The sequence below is a fragment of the Branchiostoma floridae genome, unplaced genomic scaffold (assembly GCF_000003815.2).
Source record: "Branchiostoma floridae strain S238N-H82 unplaced genomic scaffold, Bfl_VNyyK Sc7u5tJ_1558, whole genome shotgun sequence".
Classification (NCBI taxonomy): Eukaryota; Metazoa; Chordata; class Leptocardii; order Amphioxiformes; family Branchiostomatidae; genus Branchiostoma; species Branchiostoma floridae.
The window spans coordinates 294,387-319,210 of record NW_023365757.1 but is presented as its reverse complement, the minus strand read 5'-3'; the positions used below and the strand labels follow the sequence as shown (position 1 = coordinate 319,210).

At 42.2% G+C, this 24,824-nt stretch overlaps 3 protein-coding genes across 4 annotated transcripts; 1 reads left to right on the top strand and 2 right to left on the bottom strand.

The window, feature by feature from the left end:
* Positions 1-2,033: 2,033 nt before the first annotated feature.
* Positions 2,034-6,414, bottom strand: LOC118408137 (serine/threonine-protein phosphatase 6 regulatory ankyrin repeat subunit B-like). 2 transcript variants are annotated; one of them, XM_035808769.1, is made up of 5 exons: positions 6,258-6,414; positions 4,651-4,833; positions 3,300-3,474; positions 2,596-2,712; positions 2,035-2,392 (listed from the first exon to the last, which is right to left on the bottom strand). In XM_035808769.1, exons 1-5 carry the CDS (start codon positions 6,337-6,339, stop codon positions 2,155-2,157), a joined length of 795 nt encoding a protein of 264 aa, XP_035664662.1. In that variant the 5' UTR covers positions 6,340-6,414; the 3' UTR covers positions 2,035-2,154. The 2 variants fall into 2 exon arrangements, with proteins under 2 accessions (XP_035664663.1, XP_035664662.1); XM_035808770.1 differs by lacking the exon at positions 2,596-2,712 and having other exon boundaries at positions 2,034-2,392.
* A 7,720-nt stretch (positions 6,415-14,134) lies between these two features.
* On the bottom strand, positions 14,135-17,213 carry LOC118408129 (zinc finger protein 678-like). Its single transcript, XM_035808751.1, has 3 exons — positions 17,063-17,213; positions 14,530-15,317; positions 14,135-14,148 (listed from the first exon to the last, which is right to left on the bottom strand). The coding sequence occupies exons 2-3, from the start codon at positions 15,299-15,301 to the stop codon at positions 14,135-14,137; spliced, it is 786 nt and encodes a 261-aa protein (XP_035664644.1). The 5' UTR covers positions 15,302-15,317; positions 17,063-17,213.
* Positions 17,214-19,609: 2,396 nt separating this feature from the next.
* LOC118408128 (perilipin-4-like) lies at positions 19,610-21,701 on the top strand. The gene is made up of 2 exons (XM_035808749.1): positions 19,610-20,594; positions 21,643-21,701. Exons 1-2 carry the CDS (start codon positions 19,610-19,612, stop codon positions 21,699-21,701), a joined length of 1,044 nt encoding a protein of 347 aa, XP_035664642.1.
* The last annotated feature ends 3,123 nt before the right edge of the window (positions 21,702-24,824 follow it).

Sequence of the window (24,824 nt, the reverse complement as noted above, 5' to 3'; positions counted from 1 at the left end):
CTACTGTGCGATGGTCGGCAGATGTGGGGCAGGCTGCCATAAGCGCGATTTAATCAGGCTAGATGTGACGGACATTTAAACGAAGCCGTGATTAGTCAAAAGGGTCTTTGAGAGTACGCAATACATGCTAGCTTTAGTTCACCTTTATCCGAAGGAAACCTATATCCATTGCTTTCCCTATCAGCGAATGCAAGCCTATCAAGCCGACGGACGGTGGTTACAATATTTTTAACATAAGCCAACGTTTTATATCAACGGGTATATGTTACGCGAACATTTGAAAATGTTTCAGTTTGATATACAACATGTGTATTAATGGATACAGGTAACCCGCGGGTAACGGTGAACTAGCGTAATTAGTCCGAAGTGTACGTACAATTTGGGGGGGGGGGGGGAGGGGTACGTTTTCTTGTATATAACCAAACCCCTTGGCCTCATAATAATAGACTATGTGTATTTTTAAGAACCACATGCATGTAGAAAACGAAGTACACTTTGTCCTAGAATGTTCACTGTACAAGGATATGCGTACTTCGAATTCATTCGTTAATGCTACACATTAAGAAATATGCACACCTAACGAGGGGAGATATGCTCAAATACCTTATGTCATCATCTGACCACGAGATACCGGAAAATCTCCGAAAGCTCGTCTACACATGCTTTAAGAAGAAAAAAGAAGCACGTAAATTATAGTATATATCTACTATATATAACTTTTCGTTTACTACCTTTTGTATCAAATTGAATACATTTTGCCCAAATGGGGCATGGATATGCAATAAACTCCATTCTCATTGTTATGACTCTGGGTTTCTTGCCAAAAGGATTCCCTGTACATGTTTCGGTAGGGCTGTTACCCAGTTAATAGGACACTGTATACTGATGTTATGATTTCCAAGGATTAAGTAACCGCATAAAAGGACTTTACTTGGCTACTTGTTAAAACTGACAGTTTCAAAGACAACTGACAGTTTCAAAGAAAGAAAACAGGAATGCTAAGAGATAAGCAAAAACTATTTATTAGTCCCAAAGTAATAACTACAGTCACCATCAGAGACATACAGTAGTATATGGTAAAATGTCTAATTGAATAGGTATACGGCAAGGTAATATGATTAACAACCATGGGGAAGACACAAAGTTGATGAGTCATCAGTAACTGTCATCTGCAGGTATGGCTGTGTAAAACCAGAAATCAGATAACCATGGGGCTTCGTGACAGTATAGAGCATCATTGATCCGAAGAAAGAGCAGTTGTGTGCTTCCCGTACTATAAGATAGACATCTAAACATACCAGAGGTTACAATAATGATGTTTTGAACAATAGTAAAAACTTGTAATCAGACATAAATGGGTGTCATATCCTTGACGGACATTTTTTTTCATAATGGTTAAACGTTAACAAGTAAATGATGTCTGTTATATCTTTTTACTTCCATGATCCGTACCTCTGAAAACGAAGATACTAAAAACTACACAATAATGAACCATGTGCATGTGCAGTGCTTAGTTTGCTTTGTGAACTATGTGCATGTACATATGCAGTACTAAGTTTGCTTAGTGAACCATGTGCATTTGCGCTGCTAACTTTGTTTTGTGAACCATGTGCATGTGCAGTGCTAAGTTTGCTTAGTGAACCATGTGCATGTGCAGTACTGCTAAATTTGCTTTTTGAACCATGTGCATATGCAGTGCTAAGTTTGCTTTTTGAACCATATGCATGTGCGGTGCTTCGTATAAATCCGACTCCTTGACGTATAGTCTAGCCCTCAACGCGTTCACTTTCTTTGAGACCATGTTACGTACGATTTATATCATAATCGAACAAAAAAAATAATGATGCGCATGCGGATAGCATCTATACGTCGTATGATCCGTTTAACGTGGCCTTACAAAGTAAATCGAACAAGGTCATATACAATTTGGCCTTTTGGACCTTACGTATGCGTCTATGAAAAACAATTGGCACATTGTTTTCTATACTGATAAAGAAAACAGCGCAAAATCGACCTATACTAGCTAACTGTCTCAAGTTAGGTTCACGCAACGCATTTTTACTTACTATTGCTGAAGGGGGCTTTGCCCAGTAAAGTATAGATGTAACGTTAGATGTAGATGTATATCTGTTACGGATGTAGAGGCATTTCTACTCAACATTTATTCGCATCTAAATATTCGTCGAAGAGGTTTATCATTGACCTAACCACATTTTCGACGGGTTTTTGGTGGATGTTGTTTACCAACGACCAAACCATTTTTGAAGCACGATCTTCAGTGTACGTATCGTGCCCACAGCACTTCTTGTGTCCGACAGACCAGTGTTGTATCTGACAGTCACGGCTGCAGTAGCGGGTCAGCTTGCACTGAGAACACCGCATCAGGTTCTTCCTGTAGAAAACATATCACGCACATCAGCTATTCAGGAACAATGTATCAGAAACTTTTCAACTGATCTTTGCACGCAAAAATAAGACAATGTCTGTACATAGGATGGATGACAAAGTACTAGTATGGTAACCACTGTCTTCTTAGAAAGTGAAAATAAAGCATTTATCCCGGAAAACAGTCAAGCCATCAACAGAAAAACTTACCTGTAGCCTGGTTTGCCACACTTTGGGTTGCAGCATCTCAACAGCTTGGACTCTATAGCCTCTTGCATCAGCTTGATACTCTCGTCACTGGTCGGGTTTCCGACTGCTATCCCCAAGCTATGGGAAGATATGACTCATTTAGGGAACAAGGCCACCAGATAAGATACATATATCAAATACACAACAAAACATGTACATGCATGGTCTGTAACGTTCCCATCGATACACATTTTCATGACATCAGGATTCTTGCTTGCGGATCGCGACAAAGAATAAAACGTGCACAATGCAGTGGATGCACACATATAATAAAAGGTGAAAATCGATCGGATGACGATTCAGAGATAATCGCCCGAGCCTCGCTTATAATTATAACTTAATTGCACAACAATTGTACAAAAGTACAAAGTATGGTTTATATGTGGCAGGGACGGTTTTCAGGTGAAAAATACGCGCAACCCTCTGTCGATCTTAAATATGGCCTATTTTTCATCGATGCGCCCGAAGATCGTGGATAATGTGACAGGGGTGTTAGGAGTACAGCTGGTCATGCCAAAGGGAGTCATCAGCCTCCGAATAGCCAAACACACTCCTTTGTCGGCTTCACTCCTCTGGCAGTTTTTGATACTATCTTATGCTACCGTAGTATCTGCTTGGAGATCACTTTCAATATCTATATTCTGATGGAAGAATGTGACACTTACTTCCTGCCTGTACCACCGTCGGTCAAATCAGGTCTTGCTCCGAGCTCAATCAGTCGCCTAACTGTTTCGACATGTTTGCTGTGACATGCCAGAATGAGCGGGGTGTCCTGGAAGCCGTCCCGTATGTCTAATGTTGCACCATGATGCACCAACACTTCCACCACTTCTGTCTGCCCTGGGTTGGATTTGCAACACATAAAAGTGTAACGTTACCTTCTACGAAGTAAAATTCAATGTAAACACGACATGTAAATAAATACATTGTATCGTGTTTTCACGTCCTTGCTATACGACTCAGAAATCTGCCTTACAGTCAAACCTGCCCAAGACGACCAGGGGGGTGGAAAAGTCGATTTGGACAGGTGGTCGCTGAGAAGAGTATCGACTCAAAACATGTCCGAAGTATAATTGGTTTCCGTTGTGTTTAATGGCAAATAGCAAATACACTGCACCGAGTGCACGCACGCAAAGAAGCGAGATCTTTAATGTCAAATACAACACGCACACTGTAAATTGTAAATTTAACCCCAAGCTTTTATCGACCTTTTATACGATACAGTGTTTTAAAGCTCAAGTATTTGTACACTAACGTTTCAGACAGTAAGGGAACTTTGATGCTGTCAGTTACCATACAAGCCTTTATGCGTCGCTGTGTTCTTGATCGCCGATTCTGAAATAACTACGTATACGGTGCACCTTTCGAAATCGAGCATTCGTTTACTTTATAATGATAAAGATTTAAAAAAAAAACTTCTCTAACAACTAAATTCTGATTTTCTTACAACAAATTTTCCTCCCATATTACAGTAGACTGCCCCATTGACCCACCCATTGACCGCCGCCATCTTTATTCTAAACATATCATCGTAATGGCAGTCAAAATCTGACGCAAACTGGCCGATTTCGGTACAAAATCGCGCTAGTTGTCATCAAAAATCGATGAAAACCTCAAGTTTGAAAATGATGCGGTCGTTATGGGTCCCAATTTGGGCCGGTCGCGGTCGCATTGGCCAGGTGGTCGTTGAGAAAGGGTCGCTTAATGCTTACGTCAATGGGGAAAAAAATCGGGACCGAGAAAAAGCGGTCGAAATGGCCAGGTGGTCGCTGAGAAGAGGTGGTCGCTCGGTCAGGTTTGACTGTACCAAGAAAGTTATGCTTTCGGTAGCATGTGTCTGTATGTTTACATGTGAATGTGACGAACTAAGAAAGACATAGAAGTGGTTAAATCTTAAGACCCCTGGCGACTAGTTGATATGTTATTGCACTGGAACCTAGAAAGGTTTGATATTATGAGTTGTGGACATGCTTTGGTCAAGTTCTAGACTAGTGACATTTCTTTAGATCAGCTTACCTTTGAACGCGGCTGCATGAAGGGGAGTTAAGCCACCCACCATTCTCTTCATAACAGACGCCCCCTCGCGAAGCAGCAGTCTCACTATATCCACGTCCCCCAGCATAGAGGCAATGATCAATGCCGTGCCATTGCCCATGCTCGGGGCAAAGTTGTCAGGGTGCTCAAAGTCAACGTCTGCACCTGCGTCAGAGTTGATATATGATTTAGCAAATAAAATGACAACCAATATGATTTTATATAAAAAGGAAGACAAATAGTATTGGGGGTGCGATTTTCAATACTGCAACTCTCCAAGAACAGCTACGGCTTTTGGCGTGTTTTATGCATTTTTGCCGGGCTTTCTAAGTCCGTTTTTTTTTAAAACTCAAAGCAGATCCTACGGTAGCATAAAACAGTATCGAAAGCTGATTTGATAATAAAATAAGACTGTGCATTGGCTAGTCCAGCTACAGTCCTTTTCCAGCTTTTGATATTCGCTACCGTAGGATCTGCTTGCAGGTAATGTTTTCTCCATGTCCGTTTGCCTTTCGGACATGAATAAGACGTTACAAAACAAAACATCAAACAAAAAGCGCCAAAAACATATTGATAAAAAAAGCTGAAGCCGAACCTCTGCCTTGAGAATAGTTCTTTACATATGGGCCGAGTTTTTCCCCTCTCTCACTAAGTTTGGAGGATGTCATCCACAGAATTTATTTGCTTGCACAAAACTTGACCAGTCAATTTCTGTATGAGACTACAGGGAATAGTTATCACTGCCGTTTTACTATGATCAAAAGATAAAATCATAAAGGGTTCAGTCCAGCTCGTATGCAAAGCTGTCTGCATAGCACGGAAAAGATCAAAAGGTGTGGCCAGCGCATTGTACTTCGCACTTGTTTGCAAGTCCCTTTCTGTTAATTAACATCTGAATATTCGTCTACTACTCCAAAAGCCTTCTTTTCAAATTCAACGCTCAGAAGCTAAAACATACACTGCAGTTCTTGCTGAAAACTGAAAATGTAGACACTGTGCTTGTAAAAGATAGGATATTTCAAACACAATGTAGTACGTGTTGTTTTCCATTACACGCGTTGTTTACGTTTTCGGTTTACAACAGAAATCATCGACTTGTAGCGAGGAACTTGCTTGTAGTAAACGTTTTCTCTCAGAGTTAGATTTGAAAACGGGATTTGAACCACTAGATGACTACTTGTTTAAATGTAAAGTTAACGCAACTGTAAATACTGGGACAAAAGCACGTACTGTACTGTGCATAAATCTGCACGGATGTTAAAAAAATATCATAATTTGTTCCGGTGGATAGTGTGGCGGGGTGAGATTTGAGACATGATAGCAAAACAAATTAAGTCCAGGCAAGTGGGTACAGTAACCGTTCATTTGCCCACGTATAAGTCAGAAAATAAACTAATCTGACGACGTTTCTAGGAAGCGTAAATCACAATTACGTATACACACGCACGTAGGGAGAACCCAGCAAATTGTCACCTATTTTTCTACCACAGTGCAAGTAGAGGTACTATCCCACGCAAACAGAAATCTCTGCAAATTTCCAGAACCCAAATTCCTACAATACTACTAGTAGTTTACTTGGTTCGACTTACCTGCTTTCAAAGCTGCTTTCACGCCTTCAAGTGAGCTATTCTCAGCAGCTTCCAACAGAAATTCGTTCGCATATCCCGCCATCGTTGTTGACACCTTTCGAGCGCACGGTCTGGGTCTGAACTGAAGAAGTGGGGAGGAAGTTGTTTGGTCACGTGACCCATTGTTTGGCTACGTCAGCCATCGTCACGTGATTGGAATGAGAACGTAGCTGTCAGCTGTCAAGCCTGACTAAAATCGCGCTCCTAGCGGCCGGCCCTAAAATTGCGGCCGCCCTAGGAGGGGGTCGACATTAACCCCAGCGGTACAGAAAGACATAATGAGATTTGAAAAGCTATTTTCTATTGGTGCAGCTTTTTCAGAATGATCGCGCATTTTCCTGTATAATCTTTACTTTTTTTATTATTAATCAATTAATGCAGAAACATACAAAGACATTGCGAGACATTAAGAAATACGGAAAAAACCTCTCTCTCTCTCTCTATATATATATAAATGTTGTGGCGTCAAGATTACAAATTGAGCGTTACTTTAATCACTTGAATTGCATAGTACCCGTGGACAGAAAGCAGAAAGTCACCTGAGTACTAAAGTTTACTTTGTTACTTTTCTACAAGGCTTGAAAACTATTCGGATTGAACACGAAAGTCGGGAACCAGGAAAGCCCCCTTCGCCGTTGACACTACATGTTCGTAACTTTCAAACGTTATGGAGTCAAGATCACAACGTGTGCGTTACTTTCATCACTTGATTTGCACAGTAAGGACAGGAAGCAGAAAGTCATATGAGTACTACAAATTACTTTGTTACTTTTCTATAAGTCTTGAAAACTATTCTGATTAACCGCAAAAGTCGGGGAACCGGAAAGCCACTTTATCGCCGTTGACACAGAATCTTCTTAACTTTCAAACGTATATGGCGTCAAGAGTACAAAGTGTGCGTTACTCTCATCACTTGAATTGCATAGCAATACCCGTGGACAGAAAGCAGAAAGTCATCTGAGTACTAAAATTTACTTTGTTACTTTTCTACAAGGCTTTAAAACTACTAGTATTCGGTTTAACAGCAAAAGTGGGGGACCCGGAAAGCTCCTTTTCGCCGCTGACTGTAAAAGTTCGTAACTTTCAAACGTTTTGGCGTAAAGATCACAAACTATGCGTTACTTTAATCCCTTCATTTGCATAGTAATACCCGTGGACAAAACGCAGAAAGTCATCTGAGTACTAAAACTTACTTTGTCACTTTTCTACAAGGCTTGAAACCTATAGTCAGATTAACCGCGAAAGTCGGGGACCCGGAAAGCCCCCTTTTCGCCGTTTACACTAAAAATTACATTTTTTTACTTTGTTACTTTTCTACAACGCTTGAAACTATTTAGATTAACCACGAAAGTCGGGGGTCGACCCCAAAACTCCTTTTTCACTGTTGACGCTGAATATTCTTAACTTTCAAACATTATGACGTCAAGATTACAAAGTGCGCGTTACTTTAATCACTTTAATTGCATAGTAATTCCCGTGGAAACAAAGCAGAAAGCAGTACTAAGAATTACTTTGTCACTATTCTACAAGGCTTGAAAACTATTCGGATTAATTGTAATAAAGCTTATCATTCTACGGCTACCAGTATACCATAAATGCGATTACCACAAATCTATAAGTTAATTTAGGTACTGAAGACGAAACCAAGTGTGCGGGACCTTTAAGGAAATAACAAAGTTATGCGCGAAATGACAGTGCAATGATGTTATCATATGAGGTATACACAAGATAATATGCCTCGTCAACAAAGTGCATGTATACTAATGGGACTAAAGAAAGATAACAAAGCGAACGGAACTAAAATCATGAACTTAAAAACTAATTGATCAACTAGAAAGGCCGACATTTGCTTAAGAGCAAATACAGCATATTTCAGCCATACCCCTCCCACGCAACATTGGACTGTTCCAAATCACCCCTGCGCAAAAATGGAACATCCTCTTAACAGTACATTATCCCCCAAAGTGGACTGGTATTGTGACTTGATTCCAGGTAAAGATAGAGCTTGCTTCTATTTTTCAGAAAATGACAATAATCACACCTTCCATTTAGAAAATTTTCATCATGACTGAAAATTGTTGAATGACTTCATGTAATGTCATTAACAATTTTCAGTACGATAACTAGGTGTAAGTTTTAAAAAAGTATAAGCTCCTTGTGATGTGGGTACATTTATTATTGCAGTGAACTTTTTTTATTCAAGTAGGGCATACGATTTAATAATTATCAAGCAGGTGCAGGTACTGTAGGAGCGTTTGTTTTCTTCAAGCTGTAAAACTGTTAAACTGTTTTACTTTGTATGCAATCAGCCATCGAGCCTATTCTTATTTTTGTTTAACAACTCAGTCCTGCCAGACCCGGAAGATACGATTGAACCTTGTTCGAGGATTTATTTTCGTCTGTCTGGTCAGTATGTTCATACCCTGGCGCTGAGAGTGTTTTATTGGGCTGAAACTCTGGCAGTTTAAAGTTACTTACAATTTAAATGTTCAAAGCTTATGTCAAACAACAACATCACTAGGAACACATACATTTGCTCTGGAGAAAATACAGCAGTTTTCGCAAGTTCCAGTCCAGTGATAGAAATGTGGCCACTATAGACAGGTGGTCACTATAGAGAAAAATGCTGATCTATTGACTAGGAGCCATACGTTACACATGATTTCAGTACACTGATCATTAATCATATAAACATTGCACAGGTAAGCCAATTGTTTAGATGTACAATTAAGTTCAAATAATTCTGAAGAGAAATATTGATGAGAAAATAATCATTCTCGCCACTGTCTAACTTATAATTACGTATCAAAACTAAACGCAGATTTTCTAACTAACGCACCTTTCGCCGACTTCATCAAAGGACCGCCGGCTATCAATCAAACACGGCTGTTGATTAGACTTAGAGTTTCAAACAGTCATGTGCTGTGTGCCAGTTGACAGCGAACTTCATGCTACGTGATGTTTTACATTGCTTGGACCTTCTTTCCTACAGCGGTGCTTCTACAAAATATTTAGACTGTAACAATGAGTCCCACGTGTTTTATAGAATAGAATTTGACGCAGAACAGCGTTTTTTGCTGGGTATTTTTCTTGAAACATGTCCGTGGGAATATCAGCGAGGCGGCGACGTAGGGATATCAGACCGTCAACAAAAGTCGCACGGCGGCTAACGGCGCAGCGAAGATACTAGCGCTATAAATAAGCGCTTCAACTAAGGATGGCAACCCGTACAATATTTTTGTATACTGTTGAGTTAAGTAAAGTTTGTTGTTTATGAGGTTTTAGTTGTCTTTGAAGCTTTGACCCGAAATATTTTAAAGTCAAACTGCTGAAGAGTAAGTGACTGCTACGATTATCGTAGATATGGCCCTAAAAAAACTGATAAAAGAAGTCTGTACGGCCTGAGTCTTCAAGTTAAGGTTCCGGGTCGGAGTTCAAATCTGACCGGAGTTGGCGGAAGGGTGGTGTAATAGGCCGGAAGTGCGCTGTTGTCTCCCTAACTTTTGCTCCCTATGGCTTGGTGATCGTTATAGCTGAGCATAGATTTGTCGTATTTTCTGAAAAGCCCGTGGGTTGTATTGTTTTTGTGCGAGGAGTAGTTGGTCGGACAGCGAAACAATTTTTGTATTAGTCCGCTGCAACGGTGATGCGGTTTTTTCGCCTGATGACCCAAATAGCGGCGTTTTTCATGCGATTTCGAAGAAATGACGTCATCGGAGATTGCAAAAAAGTTATCACATGGAATTTTTTTATTTTCATTTTACACAAACATGAAGAATTTAGCTTCTCTACCACGTAGGCCGTTATCCTGGGAAAATTCGTTTTTTCCAAGCAGCTTCGATCAAAAAAGTGTTAAAAAATGATAGTTTTCGGGTCCAAAATTAAAATTTTACTACATATTCTAACCAAAATAAAGAGGCAACAGACGGTACCAATAGGTTTGTCGGAAAGAGACAGTAAACGGCTTTCCGCCATATTGATTAAGTTTCGCGTCCTACGTTTACTAGCCGAACTGTAGCCCTTCGGCCTGAGGCTGCCCGCCAACCTCCGAAATCGTAAAAGAAACTCCGGTCCGATACCTTAATAGGGCGGCGCTTGTACCTTACATGACGTCATAGATGACGTAATTTCGACGCATTTTAAAGTTTCCATCAGGTGTCGTTATATTGTGTAAAAACAAACACCGTTTTTCATTTTTCTAGTTAAAAAGTCAGCATATTCATGTACAGGCCCTAGGCGCCCCCCTCCCCCTTTTTCACCCCCCCCCCCCCTTAGAACTACCATTACGGGCAACTTTAATCGATTCTGGCGGGCAGAATTTTCCAAAATCATATCTTTCTCTATGTCATTTGATTGGAGCCGACCTCTGTCGTTCACCTATCGCATATGTTCGCGATGCCGTGCATTAGTATGACTTAAATGGGCATTAAAGCTGAAATCTTGGTGCTTTAAGCTCTAACTTAAGGAGAAACTGGGTTTACTGACTTTCGGTTCATAGCTCCTTAACGCGGCGATCTTTTTTTCTTTCGGTGGTATGTAGTAATAGCCTATTAAAAGCATTACACATCTTTGCCGCGCTTATTCCAACTGCCCGCTTCTAGCGCCGACAATAAGATCCAGTTTGTGCTTTGCACTGTGTAAGAATGCATTCTTGCACACATTTGGGGCGCATTGTGCTTCTTAAGGGGCCGTTCACGGCGAAGTAGTTAAGAGTTTGGTGTCGGACGCGTTTGATTCTGAAAGTGTGAGATCTGGTCTACTGCTCCATGTCAAAATCTGGCACATTCTTCATTTTACTTACAAGCGACGAACTTAAAACGCGACCCCCTGCTGTTTTCCTTGAGCAACCTCTGACGTCACTCCGTGACGTCAGCGATGCCAACTTTTAAAGACGGTTTTCTACCGATGTGTAGCACCGAAACGACGGAGAGTGCACATACTTTCCCGGACAAGTTTATGGGCAGACTTTGCACCCCATTTTATCCGTTTTCAGAAAAGCGATGTCAGAAAAAAGCATGTTTTTTAATGTTTCTGTATTATAACGTAGGTTCAATATGCATCTAGGCTTGATAGCCTCAAAATACAGTGTTTTTGACCTGACTTTAAACCGCTCCTGTGGGAAAAGTAACCATCGGAGACAAACCAAATTTGGATATATGGTAGATATGAACTTTTTAAGTAATAAAAATACATATTGAGAAAAAATGTCCCTCTTAAGGTTCCGGGTCGGAGTTCAAATCTGACCGGAGTTGGCGGAAGGGTGGTGTAATAGGCCGGAAGTGCGCTGTTGTCTCCCTAACTTTTGCTCCCTATGGCTTGGTGATCGTTATAGCTGAGCATAGATTTGTCGTATTTTCTGAAAAGCCCGTGGGTTGTATTGTTTTTGTGCGAGGAGTAGTTGGTCGGACAGCGAAACAATTTTTGTATTAGTCCGCTGCAACGGTGATGCGGTTTTTTCGCCTGATGACCCAAATAGCGGCGTTTTTCATGCGATTTCGAAGAAATGACGTCATCGGAGATTGCAAAAAAGTTATCACATGGAATTTTTTTATTTTCATTTTACACAAACATGAAGAATTTAGCTTCTCTACCACGTAGGCCGTTATCCTGGGAAAATTCGTTTTTTCCAAGCAGCTTCGATCAAAAAAGTGTTAAAAAATGATAGTTTTCGGGTCCAAAATTAAAATTTTACTACATATTCTAACCAAAATAAAGAGGCAACAGACGGTACCAATAGGTTTGTCGGAAAGAGACAGTAAACGGCTTTCCGCCATATTGATTAAGTTTCGCGTCCTACGTTTACTAGCCGAACTGTAGCCCTTCGGCCTGAGGCTGCCCGCCAACCTCCGAAATCGTAAAAGAAACTCCGGTCCGATACCTTAACGTATTGTGTGGTCCTGCTTATGAATATTAATTAGCCTTCGCTTTCCTCTTCGCTGATTGGCTGAACCATTAATTGAATTAACTCTTCCTGCCGGCTAGACGCAGGTGCAGATGTCGGCTCTGTGGGGTGAACGTCCGAAAGGTCATGGCATGGAGAACGAAAGAAAACCAATTTCCCTAAAAAAAGTGCTGTAATTAAGCCTTTTACAGTACTTTATGCCAAAAATTTTACTTGGATCATTTTACCAACTATCTTATGCCTATCTATACCAAATGTTACTCATACCAGGGTACAGGGGTGCAAAATATACCGTTATAAGACCGTCAACAACAGTCGCACGGAGCTAACGGCGCAGCGAAAATACCATCGCTAGCGTTTCAACTTCGGATAACAAGTTATAAGTACTGTTGAACTCAGTAACGTTAAAGTTTGTTTTTAGTTGCCTTTGACGGTTTGACCTGAAATAGCGTTAAGCTAAACTCCTGAATAGAAGTTAAGTGACTGCTGCGATTATCATAGATATGCCCCAAGAACTGATACAATATATGATAAAGCCTTCTGAATAGTCTAAAATGCGAGAGCCTTAGGCGGGCTTCGCTCCCCCTGGCGGGAACACTGCTATATACGGGATCATGAGGCCCCGCTTATGAATATTAATTAGCCTTTGGCCTCCTCTTCGCTGATTGGCTAGGTCTTTGATTCAATTAACTCTCCGGCTGACGCGCACAGGTGTGACTCTGTGCGGGGTCACGGAAGGTCACGTCAGGAGGCCAAAAGAAAACAAATTTCCCCTCAGAAAAGTGCCAAAATTAATCATTTTAAAGTTGTTTATGTCAAAAATTTTACTTGAATCTTGTTACCAAGTAGCTAATGCCTATCTACACCAAATTTCAGGTCATTTAATTGTAATACCAGGGTACAGGAGCCAAAAGTGTCCTTTTTTGGTCAAAAATTGGCCAAAAATCGCAAAAATAAGCATTTTGTTGCACTGTACACCAAAAGTGTTATTGAATTTATATGAAGGGATTATCAAGGCACATCTGTGTCAAATTTCAGCTCATTCGGTTGCAATACCAAGGTACAGGAGCCAAAAGTGTCCTTTTTTGGTCAAAAATTGGTCAAAAAATCGCAAAAATAAGCATTTTGTTGTACTGTACACCAAAAGTGTTATTGAATTTATATGGGGGCATTATCAAGGCACATCTCTGTCAAATTTGAGCTCATTTGGTTGTAATTCCAGGGTACAGGGGCCAAAAGTGTCCTTTTTTGGTCAAAAATTGGTCAAAAAATCGCAAAAATAAGCATTTTGTTGTACTGTACACCAAAAGTGTTATCGAATTTATATGGGGGCATTATCAAGGCACATCTCTGTCAAATTTCAGCTCCTTTGGTTGTAATACCAGAGTACAGGGGCCAAAATATACAGTTTTGGTCTAAAATTGACCAAAAAATCTCAATAAAATCATTTTAGAGGCAGATATGAAAAAACTGAGAAAATAGCATCAAGGTATTGGCCCATTCTACCCCTGTGCCAAATTTCAGGTCATTCGGTCCAGGCACGGCGGAGATGAATCACTTTGAAGATTTGACAGGAGAAAGAAAGAAGAAGAAAGAAGAAACATTACGAATACAATATATTTCACCATACTATGTATGGCTGAAATATAATTATCAATGTATCAAGTTAAGTATATAAAAGCATATAAAAGCATTTGCCAATACCACCTAAGATTACCATTGGACATTGAAACAAACCGACAACGTACCAAGGGCAATTGAAAAAAAAAACATGTGCTATGTACATATGATCTAAGCGTCTGATTTTATGGTATTATTCTTTCTAACCAGATAAGAAACTCTTAATTAAAAGTTAAACCATACACTTAAAAAATAATCGATATAGCCTCAACAGACTGAGTGTACTAGTAGTACACAATGCAATAGCAAATATTAGCTATGCATTATTTTCTAAAATGGACACAACTGAACATTGTAGCAAGGAAATTAAATCGAGCTAGCTGCCTATTCGATGTCATTCTTTCTCAAGACCTTGTCACGAGTGTGTTTTCATGTGTTTCTTCAGAGCATTCAGGTGCCTGAACTGCTTGCTGCACTCCTTACAACTATAGGGTTTCTCCCCTGTGTGAATCCGCATGTGAGTCTTCAGACCACCCAGCTCACTGAACTGCCTGCTGCACTCCTCACATCTGTAAGGTTTCTCCCCAGTGTGAGTACGCATGTGTTTCTTCAGATTACTCAGCTGACTGAACTGTTTGCTGCACTCCTCACACCTGTAGGGTTTTTCCCCTGTGTGAGTCCGCATATGAGTCTTCAGACTTCCCAGCTCACTGAACTGCCTGCTGCACTCCTCACACCTGTAGGGTTTCTCCCCAGTGTGAGTACGCATGTGTTTCTTTAGATGAACCAGGTCACTGAACTGCCTGCTACACTCATCACACCTGTAGGGTTTCTCCCCTCCATGAGTCCGCATGTGGACTTTCAGTATACCCATCTGACTAAACCGTTTGCTGCACTCATCACATTTGTAGGGTTTCTCCCCTGTGTGAGTACGCATGTGGGTCTTCAGATTACCCAGATCACTGAACTGCCTGCTGCACTCCTCACACCTGTGGGACTTCTCCCCTGTGTGAGTTCGCATATGAGTCTTCAGATTACCCTGCAAACTGAACTTCCTACCGCATTCCTTACACGCGTAGGGTTTCTCCCCTGTGTGAGTCCGCACGTGTTTCTTCAGGTGAGAAAGCTCATTGAACTGCCAGCTGCACTCCTCACACTTGTAGGGTTTCTCACCGGTGTGAGTTCGCATGTGCTTCTTCAGATTACCAAGCTCACTGAACTGCCTGCTACACTCCTCACACTTGTGGGGTTTCTCACCAGTGTGAGTTCGCATGTGCTTCTTCAGATTACCCAGATCACTGAACTGCTTGCTACACTTCTCACACCTGTAGGGTTTCTCCCCTGTGTGAGTCCGTATGTGGATCTTAAGTTTACTCCGTGTGCTGAACTGCTTGCTGCACTCCTCACACCTATGAAGAGTGTTGGCAAACCCCCCAACCGAACCTCTGCTAACGCCATCACGGCTGCTCTTCGTTGTCGCCATCAAGTCGCTACTGTATCTATAGTACAAAGATAAGAGAAGTTATTTAAAAAATTATGGTTATTTTGCATTATATACTGTGAAAGTGCACAACACGACATCTGCTTGGAGTCATTCTAGCCATTAAAATATATGGCTGAAGGGTCATCATTTCTCAACACAAACCTAGTTACGAGTCCTGCTGCAATAGTGGATCCGGCGAAATGTGATTGAATGAGCACTAACGCGTCATTCTTTACGGATTCATTCTCGGATTTTCTGAATAAGGTAATCAGGCAAAGCCACAACACAGAGGTGTTAAAAACGCTTGCTTGCATGCACGTCCTAAAAGCAAAGGGCATAACCCACTGAACGTGCAATTTGTCCGTACTTTTTTTCTCTGAAAGGAAACTCCTGAATCCTGAAAAGGGGGAAACCATGTGATCTTGGTTTAGTCAAGGAGATTAAAATTTAATCTCCTTGGTACGGTAAGGTGCATTTTCAAGAGGTAAACAGCGGCTAGCCTGTTCTGTTTACACAATCTCACGCTGGCTGGGGCAGCAATTGTACGGCGGGCCGCTAGGGGCGTGATTTTAGTCAGGCTAAACAGCGACAGTTGGCGTCCAGTAACCAAGACAACAGCGGCGTATTTCCGCCAATACACAAGCGCTATTTGCGTTGCGCCAATACACAGCTGGTCTGTTTGAGTTCCGCCAGTGCAGTACACAAGCAGCATATTTGACTTTCGCCAATACACAAGTTTTAGCAGACAATACCATCGGGAAAAGTGACGCCACTTGATTAGGACGGAAAATCACATCAAAATTTCAGCGTTTTAAGACAACGTATTTTCCAAAGAGGAGATGATGAAACACTATGGATTATGAAATCAATATGATATTTAAGTATACGTACAAAGTACAGACTGTGGAAACCCCCAGAGTCGATCGATTGTTTATGTTTGCTAATGCCTTCCTTTTGGCCGGCCGGCTACTCTCCAAGAAGAGGTTACAATGTCAATAGGCTTCTGCTATTTTTCAACGTTTTTTTTAATCGTTTTTATCGGGTTTTCTATTTTGTATTGTATTGTATCTTACCAAGATACATCAAAATACAATACGAAATCCAATAAAAACGACTGAAAACAACGTTAAAAACAGCCGGAGCCTAACCTCTGCTTGGAGAGTACAGACAGCTGCACAAACGCCCAGTACAGTACAGTACTAAGTACTAAATAAGCCGATCAGCAAAGAGAGAATCTATAAGCACAACAAATGGCCCAGATAGCCCGCTATGGAGGCTTTGTTTACTTCAACAGACAATGCCACCGGCAAAAGTGACGCCATTCGGACGGAAAATCACAGCGAATTTTCAGCATTTTTACCAAAAGCAATCCAACAAAAGGAAAGAAATGCTACGGATTTTGACACAGTGAGAAAGATATCGCACGCTTGGGAGAATCCTGAACCACCTGTGATAAATCTGAGAAATTCCGATGGACGGAACTGCCGTTCTTTGTGTCTAGAAATGTACAAAAAGTGTCGTTGGGTACCGTACAGAAACACAAATGTATGGATGCCTTCTAGATTCTTATCACAATATACTTGGCTTTTGTTGAGTCCTGTACGTACAGTGCTATTTGTCCAGTAGCCCCCAAACTACAATTTGTCGGTATCATCGTCCCACACAAAGAAAACACTATATAACTATCGTGAAATCGTTACTGTAGTTCTGTATTTTAAAATAGTTACACAACCTTACGTAGAGAGTCATCAGCATCCTTACCTGACAGTTATCTGCGATGAAAACAGCTCAGAACGGGAACTGGCGTCTCAAATGGAAGATGAGATCGAGAGAAAGTCTCCGTCGTCTGTTTGGCACGAACAAACAGGCGGAAATGCGCTATAGGTGACCCGGAAGTACACGTCGTCTGGTCAACTTCTTGTACCTGATTATCCACAGTAGACCGAGGATGACGTAATACCATGTAGTCTAATACATGTACCATAGCCTAATTAATTTCGCTTATAGCACCGCCCAGAATCCGCCGGCCTCCTAAGGGCCAGTTACGGCCCCGGACAGCAGGATCTGTGTCACACAGACAAGAATGAAATTTCAGTCGTATGATTATGACTTACCGCGCCCGCTATTTTGGCAGGATAAACCATTCAATCTGTATAGCACGTTGGATCCGCCGATCACACTGTGGTATTAGCTTTAGAGTGCATTTTCAGTCGTGTGATAATGACGTAACCTCAGCGGCCAATTATTGGCGCCCAATTGGATGACAGCCTGGCAAAATATTACAGATAATGAAAGATGGCTGATTACCTGAGGATACAAGTACATTATAATTCGTTTAGATGATAGACTCCAATATTAAGGTGTAAGTTCACATTGCATTTAACTAATTAGGCCTAGGAAAATGTTGCGTTTCCGGTCACAGCTTTTTTTGGGGGGGGGGGGCAAAAAAAGAAGATAATCCCTAGTCCCTACCATAATCGGAAAGACTACCATTTGTCTCATGCCTCATGGGTGTTCATCTTAGGAACAGTGGGTCAATAAGTGCTCGGGGCTAGGTGGGATGGCTGTTTAGAATGTAACAGGCGAACCCCAAACACAGGGCTCTAGCTATAGCCAGCTCGAATTTTTTTCCGTCAGCCAATTTCCGTTGTCGTAAAAACCGAGAAAATTAAGTTAGAAAGACGGAAATGAGACCTTGAAAAACGGGTTTTTAATGAGATTATCGTATGCGAAAGGGCGCCGACACACATTCCCAACAAGACGTTCCTTGTCTTGCCGTGACGAGTGACTGCACAGCATGAACGGACACATAAAAGATGCCATGATGTCCTCGTGTTCTAACTACAAGGTAAGTGCCAATTGTGTCTAGTCAAAAATGGACAAACATCAAGTTGTGTTGTAGAATGATAATTGTACTTGTAAAAGTGGCACTAGGGAGGAAGCCATGACTGAAGTTGCAGAAGTTAATCTTGTTGGATAGTTGTAAAAGTTCCACCAATATGGACGCCATGAATGTAGTTGCCAGCTAGGCAAGTGATACCAGTGTACCTACCAATGTACCACACTAGTGTCACTTTTACTACACAAGTTCACTTCTATAATACAGGAATGAATGCCTTGTTAGACATAATGTAACGTTTTGTCACTTCAAATCTTGTTACGTCGACATTTATGGTGTCTAGTTTGAAAATTTATAGCCATCTGGTTTTTTTACCGTTATTTTTTTCGCGCTATCTCATTATTTTTACATTCTGCATTGAATATCATAAAATTTACTTGCTGTGACCTTTTGTCTTTTAAATGTTATGATTTTTGTTCATCTATAAGCATCAGTAATTGTTTTGTTTCCTTGAAATTGTCTACAAGCAGGCAAATAAAGTCATTTCATACAGTTACCCTTACTTTATTTCTTTCCATAACCACTAAACAACTACCAAATATCACCAAGATCCCTTCACAACTTCTAGAGTTATGTAGTTCACAGCCAAGCATACAACAATACAAAACCCGCTGCAGTGCCGTAGGAAATATGCAGTATATGTTAGTCCAATCTTTATGACTTGGCTTTGGAACCAGCGGTAAAAACATCATCATGTCAGGAACTTCCAGTCGATTCCCAGTTTGAGTTTTGTTATGATGATATGTTCACCACTATCTAGAGACCACCGTCGCCGTGGCAATAACATTTTTTTTATTGCCAGGCTTGTTGAAATTTCATTCTTCCGTTACCCCAAATAATCTGGTACCCAGTTTAAATAAGAAGTAGAAACTGATCAATGCAAATTCTATCGTACGAAAATTAGTCTGAGGGGTGAGATTGATTATTAATCTCGACTCAGAAATAATTCTTTGAAAATTGAAAAGCAGGTGTTACCAATCATTCCAGTGTCCAAAAAAGCTGACCAATTTCTGTGGAAGTTTCTAGACAATTACTTTAACGCTGTTGCAGGCCAGCTACTCTAGCTTGTGTAGCACCAAAATCCAGACGCCAATTCCTTGTCGTTTGGAACGGGATGCCGATCCACCCGCTCCTCTGCACCCTTTAGAACAAATTCTATATCTTTGGACATGGCCAGTGACTAGCTATAGCCTACTACGTCGGACAGACGTATAGAGATGCGATTTTTCGTTTGTCTTATCTTGTGGTGCTCAAAGTTAACACGTACGACAGTACGTTTCCTCGCTGCATCAGCACCAGACTCTAAATCAACAACCCTAGCTACAAGACCATCTGGCCACAGTCTCTAGGGACTATAGACCACGCAGCAAGGTAACACTCCCATCAATCAGACAACTCAAGGAGCAGCCATGTCTGGAACTGCCACAGAGCCACGGGACGTCACCGTTCATCATACGCCTGCAGCAGATACTGTGGCTGATTATGAGGGTGTTTATGAGAATGGTGCTGATGTGACTGAGGGTGTTTATGAGAAAGATGCTGATGTGACTGAGGGTGTTTATGAGAATGATGCTGATATGGCTGAGGGTGTTTATGAGAATGGTGCTGATGTGGCGAAGGGTGTTCATGAGAATGATGCTGATATGGCTGAGGGTGTTTATGAGAATGGTGCTGATGTGGCGAAGGGTGTTCATGAGAATGATGCTGATGTGACTGAGGGTGTTTATGAGAATGATGCTGATGTGATTGAGGGTGTTTATGAGAATGATGCTGATGTGACTGAGGGTGTTTATGAGAATGATGCTGATATGGCTGAGGGTGTTTATGAGAATGGTGCTGATGTGGCGAAGGGTGTTCATGAGAATGATGCTGATATGGCTGAGGGTGTTTATGAGAATGGTGCTGATGTGGCGAAGGGTGTTCATGAGAATGATGCTGATGTGACTGAGGGTGTTTATGAGAATGATGCTGATGTGATTGAGGGTGTTTATGAGAATGATAGTGATGTAACTGAGGGTGCTTGTGAGAAAGATGCTGATGTGACTGAGGGTAATTATAAGAATGATGCTGATGTGACTGAGGGTGTTTATGAGAATGATGCTGATGTTGCTAAGGGTGTTTATGAGAATGATGCTGATGTGACTGAGGGTGTTCATGAGATTGATGCTGATGTGACTGAGGGTGTTTATGAGAATGATGCTGATATGGCTGAAGGTGTTTATGAGGATGATGCTGATGTGACTGAGGGTGTTTATGAAAATGATGCTGATGTGGCTGAAGGTGTTTATGAAAATGGCGCTGATGTGGTTGAAGGTGTTTATGAAAATGAAGACGACAGTGAACACGAATACCTTGATATAAATGTACCAACGGAAAATGCCAACCCTCCTTCAGGTAAGCCAATTGCAAATACTGCAAAGTTTGTTCCATTTAGTTTGAATTTGTTTTTGTGATTGGAAGCTACATGTACTATATTTTGTATTGATCTCCTTTGATATTAATAAGAAAATCTACTTTAACTGCACGGTATTTGTTAATAAATATTTCCTGGCCCGAATTTTAACACAAGACTTAGTATTCTATGAAGCTGGCAGTTAAACTATTGTTTTTGATCTATTGACATATGTAAGTGACACTTAATCATAACCTCATGCAATGTTTGTTCAAGGCATTTGTAGCCATTTCGAGAATTTTCTTATATAATTCAACCACTGCACTTGATGCTTTGTTGACAGCGATATAAAAAACATCAACGTTAACGGTGCACACACCAGTTCTTCCGCGACAGGGGCCGAGCTAGTGCGCGAGAAAAAAGTGACGAAAGGCTTCCGAGGGTCCATGTTTGAGTTGAGATTTCTCATTATTTCCTGCGAAATGACATTAAACGGTTACATGGCTGAAAAGCGTAGGAAATGGTGTGTTTTCGGTGCAAATTGTGTTTTGGTCCGCGTCTTACTTCCGGGATATTTCTACGCCTGAATGTGATTAGGCTTGTGACCTAGATTAACCTCTGAAGCGCTGTGTTAAGCCTAGCCTGTGTTTACACAAGCTCTCTCGCCGGCTGGGCTTAATGACCCCCTCCCCCCTACGGGTGGCGGCAATTGTAGGGCCGGCCGCTAGGGGCTTGATTTTAGTCAGGCTATGTTAAGCCTAGTTGTAATGCCGCGCGCCGTGGATGATTAAAAAAACTGTGGTACTAGAATTTTCTTTATAATTAGCTGGATTACTCGTTAGGTTTTCCTCTTTCTGACAGTATCAGTCGTGTTTGCCGGAAAAATCATCTTCATGTTTTTCTTTCAATGCCAAAATGCCCGATTTTTTGCATTATTTTTTACATGAAAATAATGTTTTTTCCCTCTAATTTTTTAAAATCAGAGAAGTTGAAGGATCGAAACTTAGTTTGTCTTGTAGCTAAAGGAATATGCTTTCACCAGATATACAGTTCTCTCACTGGGATGCCCTAACATCGGCTCCCCGTCCATCCGCCTTGTCGTGGTGTGAGAGCCCGAATGTACCAATCTCCTAGTCCCGGGGTAGGTGGCACGTTCCTACTCTGTAACCTCGAATGAGGGGGTGGAGCTTGGGTAGTCGCTAAAGGATGGACCTCGCCCCTCACCCAAGAGGTTAAAATGGGTTGGCGTAGGGTCAACTACCCTACCTGTAAAACAGCCACCAGTTACAGAAGCACCGATGATAAGAATCCAAAAACCCGTCATGGGCAAGGAAGGGTCTCCACAAAGGGGGCTTATGACGCAGGGCAGTGAAAGCCGCAAGGAAGCTGCAAGGCCGACTCCCCTTCTGACGCCCAAGACAACCATAAAGATAGGTACATGGAATGTAAGAACTATGTACGAAACAGGGAGGACAGCACAGGTAGCAAAGGAAATGAAGAGCTACAATATCTCATTACTAGGGCTGAGTGAAACAAGATGGCTACAGGCTGGGCAGCTGAGGCTAGCTACAGGAGAGACGCTACTGTACTCTGGACACACAGAAGATGGAGCTCCCCACACAGAGGGAGTCGCCATGATGCTGTCACAGGAAGCACAGAGGGCACTCATTGGCTGGGAACCTGTCAGCTCACGCATCATTACTGCCAAGTTTGCCACCAAGAAAAGCAACATCAACATGAATGTCATACAGTGCTATGCACCTACAAATGATGCAGAGGAAGAGAAGAAGGATGCATTCTACCAGCAACTCCAAGCTGTCTTGGATAAGAACAGAAACAAGGACATCACTTTACTTATGGGGGACCTCAATGCCAAGGTAGGAGCGGATAACACGGGTCATGAGGAGGTAATGGGAATGGAAGGACTAGGAAAGATGAATGACAATGGGGAAAGGTTTACAGACCTGTGTTCGCTCAACCAACTGGTGATTGGAGGAAGCATCTTCATGCACAAGAGAATACACAAGGCCACATGGAGATCACCGGACCATGTTACAGAAAACCAAATCGACCACATGTGCATTAACCAGAAGTTCCGACGACTGTGGAGTGATGTAAGGGTGATGAGGGGAGCAGATGTGTCATCAGACCACCACCTTCTGGTGATGTCAGCACGACTGAGGCTGAAGAAGTATTCCACAAACACCAACCCCCGCAAAAGATTCAACGTAGGCCTGCTCAAGGACAAAGACATCCAGACATCATTCAAGCTAAGCCTGTCTAACAGGTTCCAACCTCTGCAGGAACTCTTTAAAGAGGAGGATACAGACATTGAGAACCAGTGGCAACAGGTCAAGAAGGGGTGGCTGGACACATGTGAAGAGGTGTTAGGTAAGAAGAAACCAGAACACAAGGAGTGGATCTCCTTCAGCACTCTACAGAAGCTGGAAACAAGGAAGCAAAAGAAAACTGTGCTGAACACAAGCCGGACACGATCAGAGAAGATGAAGGCACAGGAAGCATACACAGCTGCTGACAAGGAGGTCAAAAAGAGCATCAAGAAGGATAAGAGGGACCATTTTGAGGACCTAGCTAGACAGGCAGAGGAAGCAGCAGGGAAGGGAAACCTGAGAGACCTCTACATGACAACAAGGAAACTAGCAGGTAAATTCCAACAAGTAGACAAGCCTGTGAAGGACAAAGAGGGTAACCCACTCACAACAACAGAAGAACAACTGAGAAGATGGGCAGAGCATTTCAAAGAACTGTTAAACAGACCAGCACCTGAAGCACCACCAGACATCCCACCGGCAGACTCAGAGCTACCCATCAACACTGGCAAACCCACAAAGGTAGAGATCAAGAAAGCCATCATGTCCCTAAAGAACGGAAAGTCAGCAGGACCAGATGAAGTGCCGGCAGAAGCCCTCAAAGCAGACATAGCAGGCTCAGTCAACATGCTACATAGTCTTTTTGGTAGGATATGGGAGGAGGAGCAAGTTCCCTCTGAGTGGAGAGAAGGCATTCTTGTCAAACTACCAAAGAAGGGGGATCTGAGCAACTGTAGCAACTACAGGGGGATCATGCTGCTATCAACAGCAGGGAAAGTCTTTAACAGAATTCTCCTGTGGAGAATGAGGGATGCAGTGGATGCGAAGCTGCGGGACGAGCAGGCAGGCTTCCGCAAGAACAGGTCCTGTGCCGACCAGATTGCCACCTTACGCATCATAATAGAGCAGTCACTGGAATGGAACTGCCCTCTATACATCAACTTCATAGACTACGAAAAGGCCTTCGACAGCATAGACAGAGCCACCTTGTGGAAGTTGCTGAAACACTACGGATTACCACAGAAGTTCATATCTTTAATCCAGAGCACATATGAGGATATGAAGTGTAGAGTAGCACATGCAGGACAGCTGACAGAAAGCTTTGACGTGAACACAGGAGTAAGGCAGGGATGCTTACTATCACCGCTTCTTTTCCTCCTGAGTGTTGACTGGATTATGAGGACAACTACAAAGGGGAAGAGAAATGGGATCCAGTGGACGCTCTGGTCACAGCTAGAAGACCTGGACTTTGCCGATGACCTGGCACTTCTCTCACACAACCACAAACAGATGCAGGATAAAACAGCCCATCTGGATGCAACATCACTGAGTACAGGGCTCAAGATCAGTAGAAAGAAGACAGAACTCATGAAAATCAACACCACAAACAGTACACCAGTCACAATTGGAGGTGAAGAAGTGAAGGAGACAGAGTCCTTTGTATACCTGGGAAGTGTGGTAGACCACCATGGGGGCACGGATAAGGATGTTACAGCCAGGATAGGGAAAGCGAGAGCAGCTTTCATCATGCTAAAGAACGTCTGGGCCTCCAGGGTGATACGGGTAGCCACCAAACTCCGCATCTTCAACTCCAACGTTAAGTCAGTACTGCTCTATGGATCCGAGACCTGGAGAACAACAAAAGCAACGCAGCACAGGATACAAACCTTCATTAACACTTGTCTGAGAAGGATCTTTAAAATCAAGTGGTCAGACAGGATCAGCAACCTGGAGCTGTGGGACAGAGCAGGACAAGAACCAGTGGTCAGTCAGATACTCAAGAGGAAGTGGTCCTGGATAGGGCACACTCTCCGGAAGCCAACATCCAGCATTACACACCAGGCTCTGACTTGGAACCCTCAGGGCAAGCGGAAGAGGGGGAGGCCCAGGAATAGCTGGAGG

Coding starts and splice junctions, on each gene's coding strand:
- LOC118408137 (XM_035808769.1), bottom strand. CDS start 6,339: ATGGCGGGATATGCGAACGAATTTCTGTTGGAAGCTGCTGAGAATAGC. Junction 4,834..6,257: donor GAAAGCAGCTTTGAAAGCAG/GTAAGTCGAACC, acceptor ACTCTGACGCAG/GTGCAGACGTTGACTTTGAG. Junction 2,393..2,595: donor TGTGGCAAACCAGGCTACAG/GTAAGTTTTTCT, acceptor TGTTTTCTACAG/GAAGAACCTGATGCGGTGTT.
- LOC118408128 (XM_035808749.1), top strand. CDS start 19,610: ATGTCTGGAACTGCCACAGAGCCACGGGACGTCACCGTTCATCATACG. Junction 20,595..21,642: donor AAATGCCAACCCTCCTTCAG/GTAAGCCAATTG, acceptor CCAGATATACAG/TTCTCTCACTGGGATGCCCT.
- LOC118408129 (XM_035808751.1), bottom strand. CDS start 15,301: ATGGCGACAACGAAGAGCAGCCGTGATGGCGTTAGCAGAGGTTCGGTT.